The sequence below is a fragment of the Falco rusticolus genome, chromosome 4 (genome assembly GCF_015220075.1).
Source record: "Falco rusticolus isolate bFalRus1 chromosome 4, bFalRus1.pri, whole genome shotgun sequence".
NCBI classification, from domain to species: Eukaryota; Metazoa; Chordata; class Aves; order Falconiformes; family Falconidae; genus Falco; species Falco rusticolus.
Genome location: NC_051190.1, coordinates 15,836,486 through 15,851,571, shown reverse-complemented (window position 1 = coordinate 15,851,571; position 15,086 = coordinate 15,836,486). Strand labels below are relative to the sequence as shown.

At 48.4% G+C, this 15,086-nt stretch overlaps 1 protein-coding gene across 1 annotated transcript in view; it reads right to left on the bottom strand.

Moving 5' to 3' along the window:
• Positions 1-13,322, bottom strand: part of SYNPR (synaptoporin) — a 109,910-nt gene extending 96,588 nt beyond the window's left edge. Inside the window, exons 1-2 of the mRNA XM_037386277.1 lie at positions 13,181-13,322; positions 13,027-13,092 (exon numbers count right to left, since the gene is read on the bottom strand). Coding sequence (XP_037242174.1) covers positions 13,027-13,092; positions 13,181-13,198 — 84 coding nt within the window. The 5' untranslated portion in view covers positions 13,199-13,322. The remainder of the gene's footprint in view (positions 1-13,026; positions 13,093-13,180) is intronic.
• Between the last annotated feature and the right edge of the window lie 1,764 nt (positions 13,323-15,086).

Genomic DNA, 15,086 nt, shown 5'->3' with positions numbered 1-15,086 from the left:
AACTACAGAAGGAACACCAGAGGGACCGGAATATATTTCTTGCTGCGATGGTCTTGGCTATTTGTCCTCCTGCAAGCCAGTGGGACACGTGCCAGCCTCTTCAAACCCTGAAGCCACGCTCCCCACGTGTGGTTTTGGTGACAGTTTCATCAGGGGTTAAGAGTCACAAATTTAATGATTAACAACTGTAACGAACCAACATGCAAAACTTTTGCTCCGTTACTCAGTTTCTGTCTAACAAAAAGGCATCTTGGCCAGCAAAACCCATGGGTCTCCTTCATACACGTACAAAACAGAGCTCTCCCACGACTCGTTGGCTAATTCCTGACCACTGCTTCTGCAAGACATCTCTTTTCCCTGAGCCCTTCCCGTCTGTACATGTTGCACGTCGGCTGTAAACATCACGAACAATACAGGTTGTAAAAACCAGAACAGACTGCAAGAAGCTCGTTTCCCTCTTTGAAGGCACCTGTGCTTTCTTGGTAACGTGGTAAGCTGATGAAACGCCAGGAGGATGGTCTATAGGGAATACACAAGCACTATACATGGCACATTGAATCCGATTTTGCTGCATACCACCATATGGAATGGAATCTCAGCGGCATCAAACGTTTACCTAAACTCCATTAATGTCTTCTCCAAGCCAATATTTATAGCATACACACCAGTATCTGCTGTCAGAGTGTGTATAAATGTTAAACTGAACTGTTAAAGAAACATAATGACAGATGTAGAGATGCTGAGGAGTGCAATCTATTCTAATTTATGATAATTTATTTCCATCATCTGGAGCCCTATTCAGAAGAGAAAGCTGAATGCATCCCAAAGCGCATCACGGGGTGGAGTGTAAAAATCCCCAGAAAAAAACCCTCTTTTGAACCAGGCAAGAGTACTCTTGTCCTACCACCCAGGACATGCTTAGCAATCTCTCTGCACAGAAGGAATACAGATGTGGGGTACTCGAGCCCTGCCTCCCGGCAGCCCAGTGACATGCAGGTTTTATGGCAAATTGGGAATAGCTGGGAACTGTTTGTCCCATGAGAGACGTTTGATCGTTGCTGAGTCACTACTTTTGGGGGACTAAGCTGCGCCAAAACCATTTATTAGCTCTGTCAGAGCCTCTTCAGCTGCATTAACAACCAATGCTGCACCCATGGGTGGCCAGCGCTAACGAGCACATAAACAAAAAGATGGAAACCTATTTTTAAAAATGAATGAACTATGCCACAGCGAGCTATAGAGCAGAAAGAGCTTTTCTATTTAACTCCTCAGCAACGCATGCTGTGCTGGATCGGTTCTGCCATGAGACCCGAGGTCCGCCTCGGTCTCCTGTTGCTGTCATTCTGCTGTGAAAGCCATGACGAAGGGGATGAAAAAAAAGAAAAGGGGATAATAAATAAATAAAACCCAAAACCAAACAAAACAAAAAAAGCAGTGACAGCACTTGGTCCCTGCAGTGGGAGTGGCGGGCCGTGGAGGACCGCAGGCAAGGAGCTCATTTTCACGGCATCATCCCTGCCCGGGAAGCGCGGTGACGTGGCAGCGGGAGGCGTTCTGCCGCGTGGCACAGCCAGAGTCCCCCGCATATGTCGGCCCACCGCGAAGCCAGCTCCTGCTGCCTGCCAGGGCCGCGCAATCTGGACAGGCACAGATTCTGTGCTGGAACGGGCGCCCTCTCCGCAGAGCTGCCTGCCACGAGTGACAGGCTGCGCTGGCAGCAGCGGCAGCGCGTACAGCCCACGGAGCCAACGCAGCAGAACAAGGCGCTGAGGAGCATGGCTCACCGATTCCCTGCTCAGTGGACTGTGCTGCCTCAGCACAGCCCTGAAACGCTCCACATTTGACCAAGAGAAGGGCTAGGCACACAAGCATGAACTACAACACCAATATGTAAATGCTGCCTTAGATCAGCTGAAAATTTCCCACCAAAACCATTTTCTGCATTGGAGACTCACTCATCTTTTTCAAAACAAGTTGTCTCTCAAAAAACGTAGCCTCCTCTTTCTAAGTCCCAGTGCCAAGGGCTTGCAACAGCCACCCTGGGGACACTGCTGTGCCCCTGAGGAGCCCGGGCTGGCCCCTCGCTCTGCCCCTGCTCTGTCAGTCGGGCTCCACAGCCGGACGCACCGTCCCGGTGCACAGGGGGGTCACGGGTGATGTGATCCATCACCGGCTGCTCTGGGAGGGGCAAGCCCAGGGCACTGCAGTGGGGTGTGGAGAGGAGAAGGAGAATGGGACCCAACCACGGCTTCTTTACAGAAATATTTCATGATGAAATGTTGTAGTTTCTGGCATAAATTTTTCTTCATTCATGATCTCACCAGAGTGCCAGTTTCCAATGGAAATTTAGATTAAAAATTACTTTTCCCCCAAGAAAATGAAATCTGTTTTACCAAATCAGCTCCACCAATGACTTTTTGATGCAGCAATGACAGATGCTTCCCTGACATCAAGGTACAGCCCAAATTGCAAAGCACAAACACTCCACACACCCCTCAGCTACCTGCCCCACGCTGTAACGCACGAGGAAACTCGCTCTAACACGTTTCCTTGCTATGAAAATACCACGTGCTCCCAGCTCATTTACCGCCTCTCATCATCATCATCGAAGCCCAGCCCCCAACGGTGCAGGGGAGATGATGTGTTACCTCGTCTCTATTTGCAGACCCTTCCACACATTTTGAGATGGGCTGCGGTGGGGCTGCTCGGCTGCGCGCCGCTCAGCACCCAGTGCCGCACCGCAAGCCGGCAGCCTGCCAAGCGCTCCCAAACCTGGCACTCGGCTGGGACTAATCAATAGAGGTGCCTAGCCAATACCATACAGCTCTGCTTTTGCTCTGAAGGATCAAACTTTATTAATTAACCCACATGAAAGTGAATGTTTTGCAATGAAATCTCTGCTCCTGGCCTCAACTCTCTCAATGAGTAATTCCATCAAGGAAACTCTTCTTGCAGTACCATTCACAGAAGTAGATTAAAAATGGGGAGAGAATATGTTCAGAAAGAAGCTCGGTTGAGTCATACTCTTGAATCATCTCTCTTTCCACACGCCTGTGGTCACCAGTTGGAAAAGTCAGTCTGCGACGCACTTGGTACCTGGCAGCGTGCAGCTTTTGCACTTTTATCCATACTCAAATGCATCCTTGCGTCTGTGTGCAAGATTAGAACAAAACACTGCTACGACACAACAGCAGACACCATGTATATCAGCTTGCTGAGATCAAAGGCACGCAGCAGCAAAGAATTTAATTAAAATGTTAAAATTAAACAGGAAGACATCCATTGTTTAATTTTTTGGCAGGCGTGTTCTTTCGAACCAGGACCTAATTCCACTCCAGCACTCTGACTGCCCTTGGAGATGGCAATCAGGAGAGCTCTGCTGGATTTATCAGCTGCTGGATTTGGCGGTGGGGGAATCCCACACTTGCTTTGGCTTTCAAGCACAGCCTCTGAAAAAGCACTTGGAGAAACTGCTCAACTCCAAAGAAAAATTATCTCAATATACATATTCTGCAGTAATAACCCAATTTCCAGTATCAGACCTAACCCCACTGGGCTGGACACGATACACCCTCACAGGCATCATTCCCTCTTATGGTCCCAACAGAGAGCTGTGACCTTGCTATGTTCAACCGCTCCCAGCCACCACTCTCTCCATATGAAAGATGTTTTAAATAGGGTAAAACACTGATGCAGAGCAGTGCTGCTTTGTGTGTAACATAGCCTCTGCATGAGGAATAGCAGGGTAAGCAACTATGTGGTTTTTAAACTTGCACACAAATGGGGGACTCGCCTTGTTTTGCTTCAAGCATACCTCCAGCGCACAGCCAGGGAGAAGATTATTCTGAAAACAGTTCAAGCAAGGCTCAAGTTTGCTTGTTAAATAACTCTAAGGTATTTCCTGGCATTCTAGGGTATTTTGACTTGGATACTGAAGGCAGTCATAGGCCATCATATGGCCCACATCGGGGAGCCTGAGCCAAGCAGCCTGTTGTGTCCTTAGTTTCTGAGAAGCTAGCAAGGAAGATTTTGCTACTTTTATAGTATTATTTGGGGTGCCACTGAGGCTTTTCACCTAATATTAGGAAGATTGGCAGTGTCAAACACGGGCCCCTAATACAAGCACCCAACATGCAAGTGCCAAAGGATTTGAGCTGAGGCTTATTACTTCAAGCAACAGAAACTCTGGATTTGCATCACCTGAGAAATAACACAGGAGGGCAGAGAAATGGCATCAGGAAGAGTGAAGACTGAGGACAGACACAACCACTTCTTGAAATTCAAAGAGCTGTTGCTATAAATCACTTCCTGATGTATCAATGATCTTGCCGATGTTAGGTGGCATTTTTTTCTGAGATCTTCTGGGCAGAATTTCACCCTCAGTACTTCAGGTTCTTGAGCACTTCTCAGGAATATTCAGTCAGGCTGTTTGCAGCAGGGTCTGGTATTTCTCATGGAATAAAGATCAAGTTGACAGGTTGGGGGTTTTTCAGGACAGTCAAATCAGATTTATTTCTGACAGTGGGTCTGGGACAGTACACCTCTCATCTGGAAATGTATAATACTTTATTGAAATCCTCCTGCTCCACAGTTTTTCTCCTGCTTCCTTAACACAGAGGAATGGGAGAGTATCTGCCCCCTGCACATCTCTGCCTAGGATGCTTGTTGGGGGTCTTCTCAGCAAAGAGACATCCCCAGTCCCCCAGCAAGAGCCCCTGTGCAGGGTGACACGATCTCTGACCATTCTGAAAATACCCTCGTCAACTTTTACCTTGCAATTGCACTGCCAAATTGGGGCTGGGACATCTGCACCAGCACTTCTCTAGGAACAGGAGCCCACAAAGCTCCCCCAGATTTCATCCCAAGCTCCGGGCTGCAGCACTTTCTGCTCCCCACAGCATTAGCTCAGCAGCTCCCGCAGGCTCTGCCTCTAACACAGCCTCTTCCCCAGACACCGAGGCATTTTGGAAGAGGCACAGACAGAACAGCTTGTTCAGAGAAACACATTTGTCTATCCATTAGAACATCACAGAGAAGGAAAAGGTAAAACAATAAAGGGCAATGAGCACATTACTTCAGCCTTTCCCGGCCATTTACATACCCCACTGCTTTAAAGACCAAAGTTGGCATTAGGCTTGAGAGACCTTTCTGCTTTCCTCTCCACGCTGAGGACCAGAACACTGCTTCATGCCACAGATGGCTGCTCATCCAGAAAGCCCCTTCTTGAGGGGCTACATCAGTCTAATCCTTTGCTGATCCTTCTCCCCTAGCAGCACTATGAAAATACACAACCACAGCAGCAACCGAGCTGCCCGATCCAAGACTCCCTGCCTGGACTTCCCTCCCTCTCACACCAACAAACACCTGAGCCTGACCAACACCAGTTCTCACCTCACCATGCATTTCTGCTTCAATTCAAGCACTTTGAAAATGCATGCCAATACTACATGCAAAAATCTTCTGGACTATGTGATCATGGATGTGCCCGCATCCATAGGCTGCTAATGAGACAACATCTCATATTTTTTGCTTATATAAAAGGTTCTTAGAGAATATTTCCTTACTGAATGCTATTAACAAGCCCTTTCCATGCCACGATTTGTACCTACAATTATAGTCACTGAAACCCCCCATGATTTTATGCAATCTAAGCACTTCCTTAAGAATGGGGAGTGAAGTATTCTGAATGGGAAAACACTGCTTCCAAGGACAAACCTGAGAAGTCTCTACGATAGCCAGAAGATAAAACTGTGCAAATTAAACAAAGCAAAAGCTTGCAGTTTTTCTATATTCAGTATTCTTTGGCTTTTGCCAAAAAGCAAGCAAGCTGTCACCTTAGCAACTATGTCACACTTTGCAGTACATATGCCACTTTGAACAAACACCTTAAAAGCCGAGGCTCCACGCTGTATGCTCCTTTCAATAACGTTCCTTGCAGCACTTTGCAGGTGCCCCCTGAGAGCAAAAGCCATTAAGACCCTTTTGGCCAGTTGCTGGGCTGGACAGCCAGCCAGCTGGCCAAGTGCTGTTTGCCACACTGCACCCCAGGACCATACTACTACTTAACTACTTTTATTTGGTGCCTAAGGGGACAGCGGTGCTAGCAGGGGTGTGACGTGAGCAAAGTCTTCCATTGCCAGCTCTGCGCAGAGTCCAGCGCTACCCTGCTTCTTTCCTCCCCCCTTCCCCTGCATCAGGAGGGGGTCCTCACTCCCAGAGCAGGGCAGAGGTTTCAGCCAGCAACCAGGAGGTCTCCTGCCCCTTGGGACTACACCTGTGCCATGAAGCCAGGTCAGCTTGGGGGTTACAGGATCCATGATGAAAGGGTTTTGTCACAGGCACCTCTGAGCCTGTCCTCCCCCAGCTGCAACATTTGAATCCAGAGATGTCAACATGCAGGGCTTTCACCCGGGGCTCCAATTATGCAGACGCTGATTTACAGGAGTGATGACTGGAACATCTCCCTCATAAAAATTGGCAAGGAGACTTTAACCGTGTATGTCTAATGGCAGAGCCCTCTATCTCCGTGCATCTCCTTGCTAGTTTGAAAGTCAGATCATTTTTGTTCTTCCCTTCATAGAAACCTGGTTTGCATATGTAATCAAATTTAGCATTAATGAGTCTCTCTCCTCATCTTCTATTCCTAATGCTTGAAGCAGCCACACTCAGATAATGCCAGCCATTGCAATGTCTTATCACGAGGAGCTTTTATCGGTTTCACCCAGGAATTTCCACGGAAGCAGTACATAACTCCAAAACCTCCTGATTCCTGGAGCACCGTATCTCAACCATATGTGCTAATCCTACATAATTATTTTATATCAGGTCTCACTCCGGGCTGCTTGAGAATCATCAGAATTTAAACAAACTTCAGGCGACCTTTTAAAATCAACTCTTCCATGACCACAACATGAGCCTAAGTGGAAAACAGCAGGCACTTTCCAGATGTAAGGTGCCACTTATTTGCAATGTGGCTGGGCATTGCTGGCCTCTTCTCCTTCCCTCCTTGCCTGTGCCAACATTTGTACCATTTTAACTGCAACCTTTCGATGGGACAAGCACAGTTCTCAGTTTCCAAGATCATCTGCATACAGCTAAACACGCATGTGAACAGCATGCAGAACAGCATGCAGAACAGCCAACTCTCTGCACTCTGTGTAAACCCATGGGATCACAAGACAGGTTTTCTGCTCTTTCATGTTTTGGGTTTTCAGTCTTTAGGGCTTCCATCCTTCTTCTGCTACCCTGCTCTAAAAGCATATGGTTTATCAAAGCCAAAGGTTTCAGAATCACAAGACTCTCAGAAGTTAAGACCACAAGGTAAAATACCACGTAGGCACTGTTACTGCTTCTGCTGCCTTTATCCCAGTCCCACGGACAGAGGGACACGTGGCTTTCACATCTGGCTTCAGTAAGACTACAAAACTTTTCAGATCTCTCCTGTCGCAGACAACACAGCCTGATGTCTAATGGCAACATCGACCTCTCGGTTCTTCCTAATAAAAATAACTTGTCTGACAGAGTTCCCTGCCTGCAGATTACTGATGCCCCGATACGTGGTCAGAAGTTGTAGGTCCAGTGACAAGGACCAATACAGCCTGTTTGCAGGGCTCAGGGGTTTTTGGATGCTCGGATCCCATTGTTTCACTGTGGCAATTTTTGCCTGTACAGAGCTGCAGTGCATTTTGCATGCATTATGCTAAGCTGCCTATAAGAAATCATCCAATTAATGACAGCTTACAGAGAAGGGTTAGTTACAGGGTAATTACCTTTCTAATATTAAAATGCCATAGAAATGGATTTACATTTTTTTATTAAGTGGCACAGGTTTTATTGACCTGACACTACACCTACAAGACCTTTGAGGTAGCAACTGGGACCAGGTTCTCAAGAACAGTTAGGTACCTGCATCCCAAGGCAGACATCAAAACCAATACATTTTTCACACGTGTTTGTGTATCTTACACATCAAGACAGATGGACCCAACACTAAATGCAGCACTTGATCCTGGCATTGCATAAGCAACATTAGCAGTCAGAAAGAAATATTTTATTAAGGTTTCTCTTTCAATATGAGGGCAGAGAAGAAACATTCAGCTCTTCCAGCCCTGCATTCCTGAGGAGCCTTAAGCTTCTGCAAGGTTACCCTGCTCCACCACCTCAAGTCTCTGCCCATGCCAGAGCAAACAGCAGCTTTCTGGTTAAGCAAAAACCAACCACACATAAGCAAACATGATGACGAGTCTCAAGCAACTACAAATTATCTCAGGCCCATAATACACTATGTAGAGCAAACTACTAAACACACATCCCTCGTGTAAGCATTACCTTCTTAATTTTTTTTTTCATTTATTTTCAGCATCTCAAGATATCTAGGCTTTTCTAGGACACACTTGAAAGCATGCAGCTACTTATGGCCATTCATATGCATGCAAATATAATCCAACAAAAGCGCTCCATGACCAGATGAGCAATCAGCATTAGGACAAAAAGACAAGACTTATTATCAGTCTTTCAAGATTCAGATTCCCTTTGCCTTCGAAATACACACCTGTTTGCGAGGCAAGGGGTGCTAACCCTTTCAGAATCTACACAAGCAAAGCAAGCTTGACTCTTGCCAGGCTAGCAACAGCCTGGCCTTTTTCTGGCTCACCAGTCAAATGATCAGCATCATGAAGGCAAGGAAGCAAAGCAAGGTTAGCTCAGTCCATGTACACATAGATTTTTCAAACCACCTTGCAACTCTCTTGTCCAGTTTTCACTGGAGGTGGATGGGGATTTGTTGTCCAAATGCCCTGCGCTGCTTTGGAAATCTTTGGCACATCCCATGAAGATGCTCATGAGCAGTGATGAGCTGCAGTCAGGCAAGGCCTGGAATGTATTTTCTCTGCACAGAGGCAAAAATAAAAACAGCTCCTCAGACACATTCAGGTCCACTTCCAAGTTGTCCTACAAAAAAAGCCCCAGCATCCACAAGATCTGTGCTGCAGCATAAATGACTCGCATCTGTCATTTTCATCATCATCATCATCATCTCATCATCAAAGACACTGGCTTCGACAGAGCTACTTGCACTGTCTTTGTGCTCATACCAGCACAGACAGGGCTCCAAGCTGGCGGAGCAGGAAGCTTGTTGCACGGTATTTTAAAACAATCTGCAGATAATCAGCAAGGCAAACACAGCACCTCCCAACTATCAAAAAAGGTTGAGATTCTGCAACTTTGCTATTTATCGAGGATTACAGGGAAAGGTGTTATGACAAGCACTGCATCTCCTGTTATTTTACACAGAAACTGGACAAATGTCAGGTTGCTTTGGGTCTGCAGTAGGAAAGTTGTTTGTGGCAAATCGCTGCAAAGTTCATTAAAAACCTCAGCCTAGTGATACAAAGTTCCCACTTTTACAAAAGTATTTTTGCAGGTAACTACCTGATTATACCTGAGGTAGTTCATATACCCATCACACCGCGATGCGCAGAGCCTTGCTTTTCACTTAATTTGCCTTTGTTAAGGCTCCAGAGAGGCAACGACTGAGAAACAAATAGACCACAACTGACAGACTTGCTTGTCTTGCTCTCTTTTTGCAGACCCCAATAAAAGCAGTCTAAACACATCCCGAGATTCACAGGACTGAAATTAATCCAGGGAGACGAATGAACATATTTCTTTGCTTTCATCTTTCGTTATTCATTACTGTCAGGTGCGTGTATAGGAGAGTCATTTCTCAAGTGAAGTTGTAATAGGGTTTGTGACATTGCAACTGGTTGTAGTGCCACAGTAGATTATCATGAGAAATAAGCTTCAGAAGGACACCCTCTTCTCATGCAAAGATCCGTGGAGTAACAGCCAAGGGAATAAAGAAGAGCAAGGACACACAGAGCTTTCAAACAGCTTTTCCCTGCCCCCAGCACATGTCATGAAGCAAGAGCTGACTCAAAGCTAGAAACACCCAGGGCTTATCTTGTACAGCTATGTGCAGTTTTCCAAGCTCAGTTTGTGATCCACATACTCCAAGTACACAGTTACCAAGGTAGAGTTTAAAAAACACAACTCTTGCTTAATTGCTACAAACCCTTCCCCTCCCTTCTCTTAACTTTTCCTGGGCTGAGCCAACGTTGTCTCTTAATGGCTTCTAAATGCAATGTCTTGGCTGAAAGAAATACAATGTATGTCGTAAATACAAATGAACACATATCACAGTGCTGTGAATATTCCGAAGAATCAGTGTTGTCTCAGCATCTTGTCTCTGGGTGTTAGGTGACAGTCGAAGTAGAAGACTGAAAAAGGTCAGATATAGAGACAAAAGTACAGAGACAGAGGTCCATGTCTGAGACAGACTATAGGTAAACTGGAATTTGCACACCTATGGATTCATTCTGCAATAGCTACAGTTTCATGCCTGAGAAACCTACAGCCACCTCAGCTGTCTCCAGACTTGCAAGTGTTTGCACTCGTTAACACACAAATTTCAGCAGCACTGTTGTGCAAGAGGTTTATTAACAAAGATGCGCGGACCCCTGAGCCACCGTGGGCCTACCCAAACTGCCCAGAAGATGAGAGTGAAGATTCAAGGCTGGACTGCCCAGCCCACCTGAGGACATTTTCGGTCTACACCATCTCCACCCCAGCAGCCTTTCTGAGGAACCCCCATTCCTCTGCCATCTGTGCTGCAACACCACGAAGCCTCCCCGCAAGCACGAGAGCCAGCCATCGCCCAAGATCACTGTGTCACCAGCTGGGCTATGAACTTTATTTCTTTGCAGATGCAATCTAGGACTCTAGTGGGAGGTGTTAAGAGGTGTCATGAGTAGCATATGGGCTATAGTACACAACAGGGCAGAAATGCCAGTTTTCCCCTGCTCAGATTGCAGAAAGGGCTTTCCCCACCCTCTGTGTCCTACCTGCTTGTTTTTCACACTAGATAGCCACAACTTGGCTTTCTGGGAAACGTGCATTAAAAAAAGCATAAGCTTTTCAAAAGCAGAAGTTAACACCTCCCTTTTAGATGACAAATAAGCCAAAAGAAGACAACATTAAAATTACTGCACTTGCTTTCCCAAATCCTAAAACTCTGTAAAACTGGGTGTTATGATTCAGCTGCCACATCATTCACATGACACCAGTCACACCCTCTGACAGGTGATTACTGTAAAGCTCAAAAAAACCTCATCAGCATTAACAAGAGCAGGTCTGATAAATTCCACTGTCACCAGTACTTTTTGCATAAAAATGCCCCACTCACACACCATTTAACACCCGAAATGAAACGGCTGTAAATCCAGCAATTAGTGGTGTAATTTGACTGTTCTGATCAACTGCACCGAGGGTTTCGAGGCTGCCTGGGAGTGCAGAAGCGGACACAGAATCAGCTGGAGCATTTGGTCTTTAAGTTTAAAATGCTAATTAGGCTGATAAAAGGAGTTTGAGGGAGAGAGAGACAGTCGAGACTGGAGATGGCAGGGAGGTGGATAGCAGTTGGTAGGCATGGTGAGAGGAAGATGGGAGCAACATGATGAAGCGAATAGAGCTGGAATTTGGGTAATCCCAAAAGCCTTTCAAGTATTTTAAAAAAATAAAGTCTACCACACTCTGAGATATTATACACTAAGATGTGCTTAGTTCTACTTACACATACGTGTCAAAAGGGGGAAAAAGTAATTTCTTAGACCATCTTAAATGTTAACATGCTCCACTCCCTTCTCCTGCGTTCCCTTATTGCCAAGGACTGACACACTGCAGCTGTGTTGGAAGAGCTCTGCCTACATGCAGCCGCACGTGTGTTCCTGTACACGCCAACGGGCAACATGCAGCTGGAGCAGCCAGAAGACTTCGGCGGGGGGCTTTCAACCATGACAAAGGCAGCTTTTATCTTCGGCCGTTGGAAGAAGTTACAGACCTAGAACACTGCCAAGGGAAAAGAGCTCCCACTTGCTGTCCCAAGGATGCCAACACGCCGGGGGGAAGAGCTTCCTCAAGGGCACAGCCTGCGGCCCCCCGCTCAGAGCCCTTCGCAGAGGGGCTCGCTTCCCAACCACCACCAGGCACAGCTTCACTGGGCCAGCAGTCAAAAGACCCCGTTCCCAGCAGCAACTGGCCATAGAAATTGCTTTGCTCCCCTTTCTTCTGCTCCACGGCAAGTGACGCGGAGCAGCTGAAACACCCTCAAAGCAACATCTGGGGCTCAACCCCTGGGTGTCCTGGCTCATCCTCAAGGCAGGAGCAGCAGCCAGGTGGGTTTGCAGGAGCTCTGGGCGAGGAATGCAAGGGGCCTTGTCCATCCTCCACATGCAGGTCACCCAAGCCCACGGCCTCACCACATCCCCATCACCCATCTCCATGGGACCCACTGCGTCGAGGTGCCCAGTGGGGAAGAGGCGCTGCCGACCGCAAGCAGGGACTAGGAAGGGGTCCGGGGCGAGCAGCTGCCCCCAGCCCACCTCACCAGCCCCTCACAAACACCCTGCGGCCTGGCTGCACAGCGGGTGCCAACATGTGGCTAAACGCACCCGCGTGGGGACGTGCCCCCCAAAATCCGCGGCTTACATAATTCCCCAGCCAGCCGGCGTTAGGGGAATGTGATTAATCCTCCGTGACATGTTCTGAACTTTCCGTTCAGAGCGGCTCGCTCCTCCCGCAGACCTACTGGCGATGGATGTCATTTGACCTGCAGACTTCACTACGAATGAGCATCACAGCAACACACAGTGACATTGCTCCGCAAACCAATTATCCGTCGCCTTCCCCGCTCGGCCCAGAGACAAGTTTGCTAAATGCATAATGAGGATTTTATTATTAATTATTATTATTATTATTATTATTTCGCCCCCTCGTTTGTAAAAAGTCGTTTACAGCCAGCACAAGGATGGGGCGGTGGGGGCACCCGCCAACCCTCCCGCCGCCTCGCTGTAGGACGCCAGTCCCCCCCCCGGCCCCTCGGTAGCCCCCGCCGCCGTCCCAGCGCGGCTCCCACCTGTTCCGCGGGGCGCGCAGTTTGGGAGCAGCCCCCCCGCGCCCCCCGGCACTCACCCACTCGAGCACCCTGAGGAAGGCCAGCGGCTCCTTCACCACGCGGAAAGTGCCCGCGGAGGCGAGCTGCGGGCAGAGAGAGCGAGTCAGCACCGCGCCCGCTCCGCGCCCCCCCCCCCCGCCGGATCCCGCCCGCCCGCGGGGCTCCGCGTACCTGGTCCACCGCCTCCATGGCGCCGCAGCCCCGCGGAGCCGAGCGGAGCCGAGCGGAGCGGAGCGGAGCCGCCCGCCAGCCGGGGATGCGCGGCGCTGCCCCCGCGCACGCCGGGCGGAGCAGCCGGGCGGGGCCCGCACCCCCCGCACCGCCCCGCGGAGCCGCCCCGCGCCCGGGCACCGCGCCGGCCTCCGCCCGCCGCTCCGTAAATCGCTGTTCGTCTATTTCTGATTTTTCTTAATATTTTCTTATATTATTATTTCGGGGCGGAAAGGAAAACGTCGGGATAGAAGAAAAAAAAAAGGGGGGGGGGAGCCAACAAACTGCGCCCCCCCCCCCCCCTTTGGCTGGAAAGAAACTATGAATATTTTTGTGAAGCAGCAGGCGCAGGGGTGGTGCCACGCTGCTCCGTGTCCTCCTGTCCCCTCTCGCCCTCCCGGGGCCGCCTTGCCCGCCGCCCCCGGCCCCCGCAGGGCTGCAGCTCTGCGAGCCTGCTCTCTAAGCACGCGCTCCCTCCTGCTTTTCCAGCATTTCCTTGACAGCAGAACAGCATTTTCTGCCCTGCTGTTGTTCTGGCCTCGTTTCCCAACACAACCTTAATAATTAGAATACATCCTGGGTGGCACAGCCTGGCAGAAGCTGCTGTTCCCTGTGTCTGTCCACACTTGCTCGCTCACCACATTCCCAGCTCCTCGTGGCATTAACCCATCACCATGAGGGGCTTGTGATGGAGCCAGTGCCTGCCCCGGCATTGCCGAGGGCACAAACCCATCACCCTATTTAACAGCACACATCCAGCACCAAGAGTTAGGCCTTGATTCCGCAAACATTTGCATATTCAACTTAACTGCCACCCTGACAACCAGTTGTGCCACCAGGACACCAGTGCTCAAATAGGATTTGGGCCCTAAGTAGGTCAGAGATGGTGATATCTGCCTAAAAAAAATACCTGAAGCTTTTATGCCCTGTAAGGAATCAGCCATCTGCAAAAGTTTAATAAGTCAATTAGTTTTGCTCAGACTAAAGCTCTTTTTGAAGAAAAACCCAAGTGTGTTTGTGGAGTAAACAAGATGCATGTAGGGGGAACACATTTCTGAAGGTTTCATTGGAATCTGAGGCAGAGGATTTTGTGTCAAAGTCATGGATCTGCAACAAACCCAGCTGAAGTCTGTGGTCTCAATGGGCGTGGGTCAGGTTCTATTATTTTTTTTTAAATAATCTTTTTTTTACCTTATCATAAACCAGCTTCGGGGTCAGAATTACAATTATATTTCATTTTTTTGAGAAAAAAAAGGTTACGTTTTTGTGCCTTCCTTTTTCTGCCTTAGGAGAAAAAAAAAAAACAACAAACAACAAACAGGAAAAAGGAGAACTTTTCCTTAAAAATGTTACCAAGTCAGCTTTTGTTTATTTACTTAAATAACCTCTAGGAAATATAACAAGCTTCTCGGAAATTCTAGTAACTGCCTGCGGGTGGCCTAGTGCCATGGGAGGCAGAGTCCCTCGCAGAGGCACAAGGACACAGCATCCCTAAGCCTCCGAAAGGCACAAGCAGGCAGGGACAGGCAATTACCCCTCTGACTCTCAGCCAGAACCTCCCGATGGTGCAGGGATGCAGGGCCAGGTCCCTGTGAGCCATCTGCCCTCAGCTCCCACGCCTGAAGAAGAAATGAGTCCAGTCCCCCAGAAAAGCAGGGTAACTGTGCTGCCTCCTGCAGAGATTTCCAGCTCCGGTATCTGCTCTCAGCCCCAGTTTATACCAGCACAGGTTCTGGCCATGGGAAGTTTTGTTGCTTTGCAGTTTCCCGCCGGCATGTGCCGTTTCCTTTATTAGGTTTTTTTCATGGAGAGACTTAGAGCTGCGGATGTATTGAAGCAGTTCAAAAACCTCCTGAGAGATTAAAAA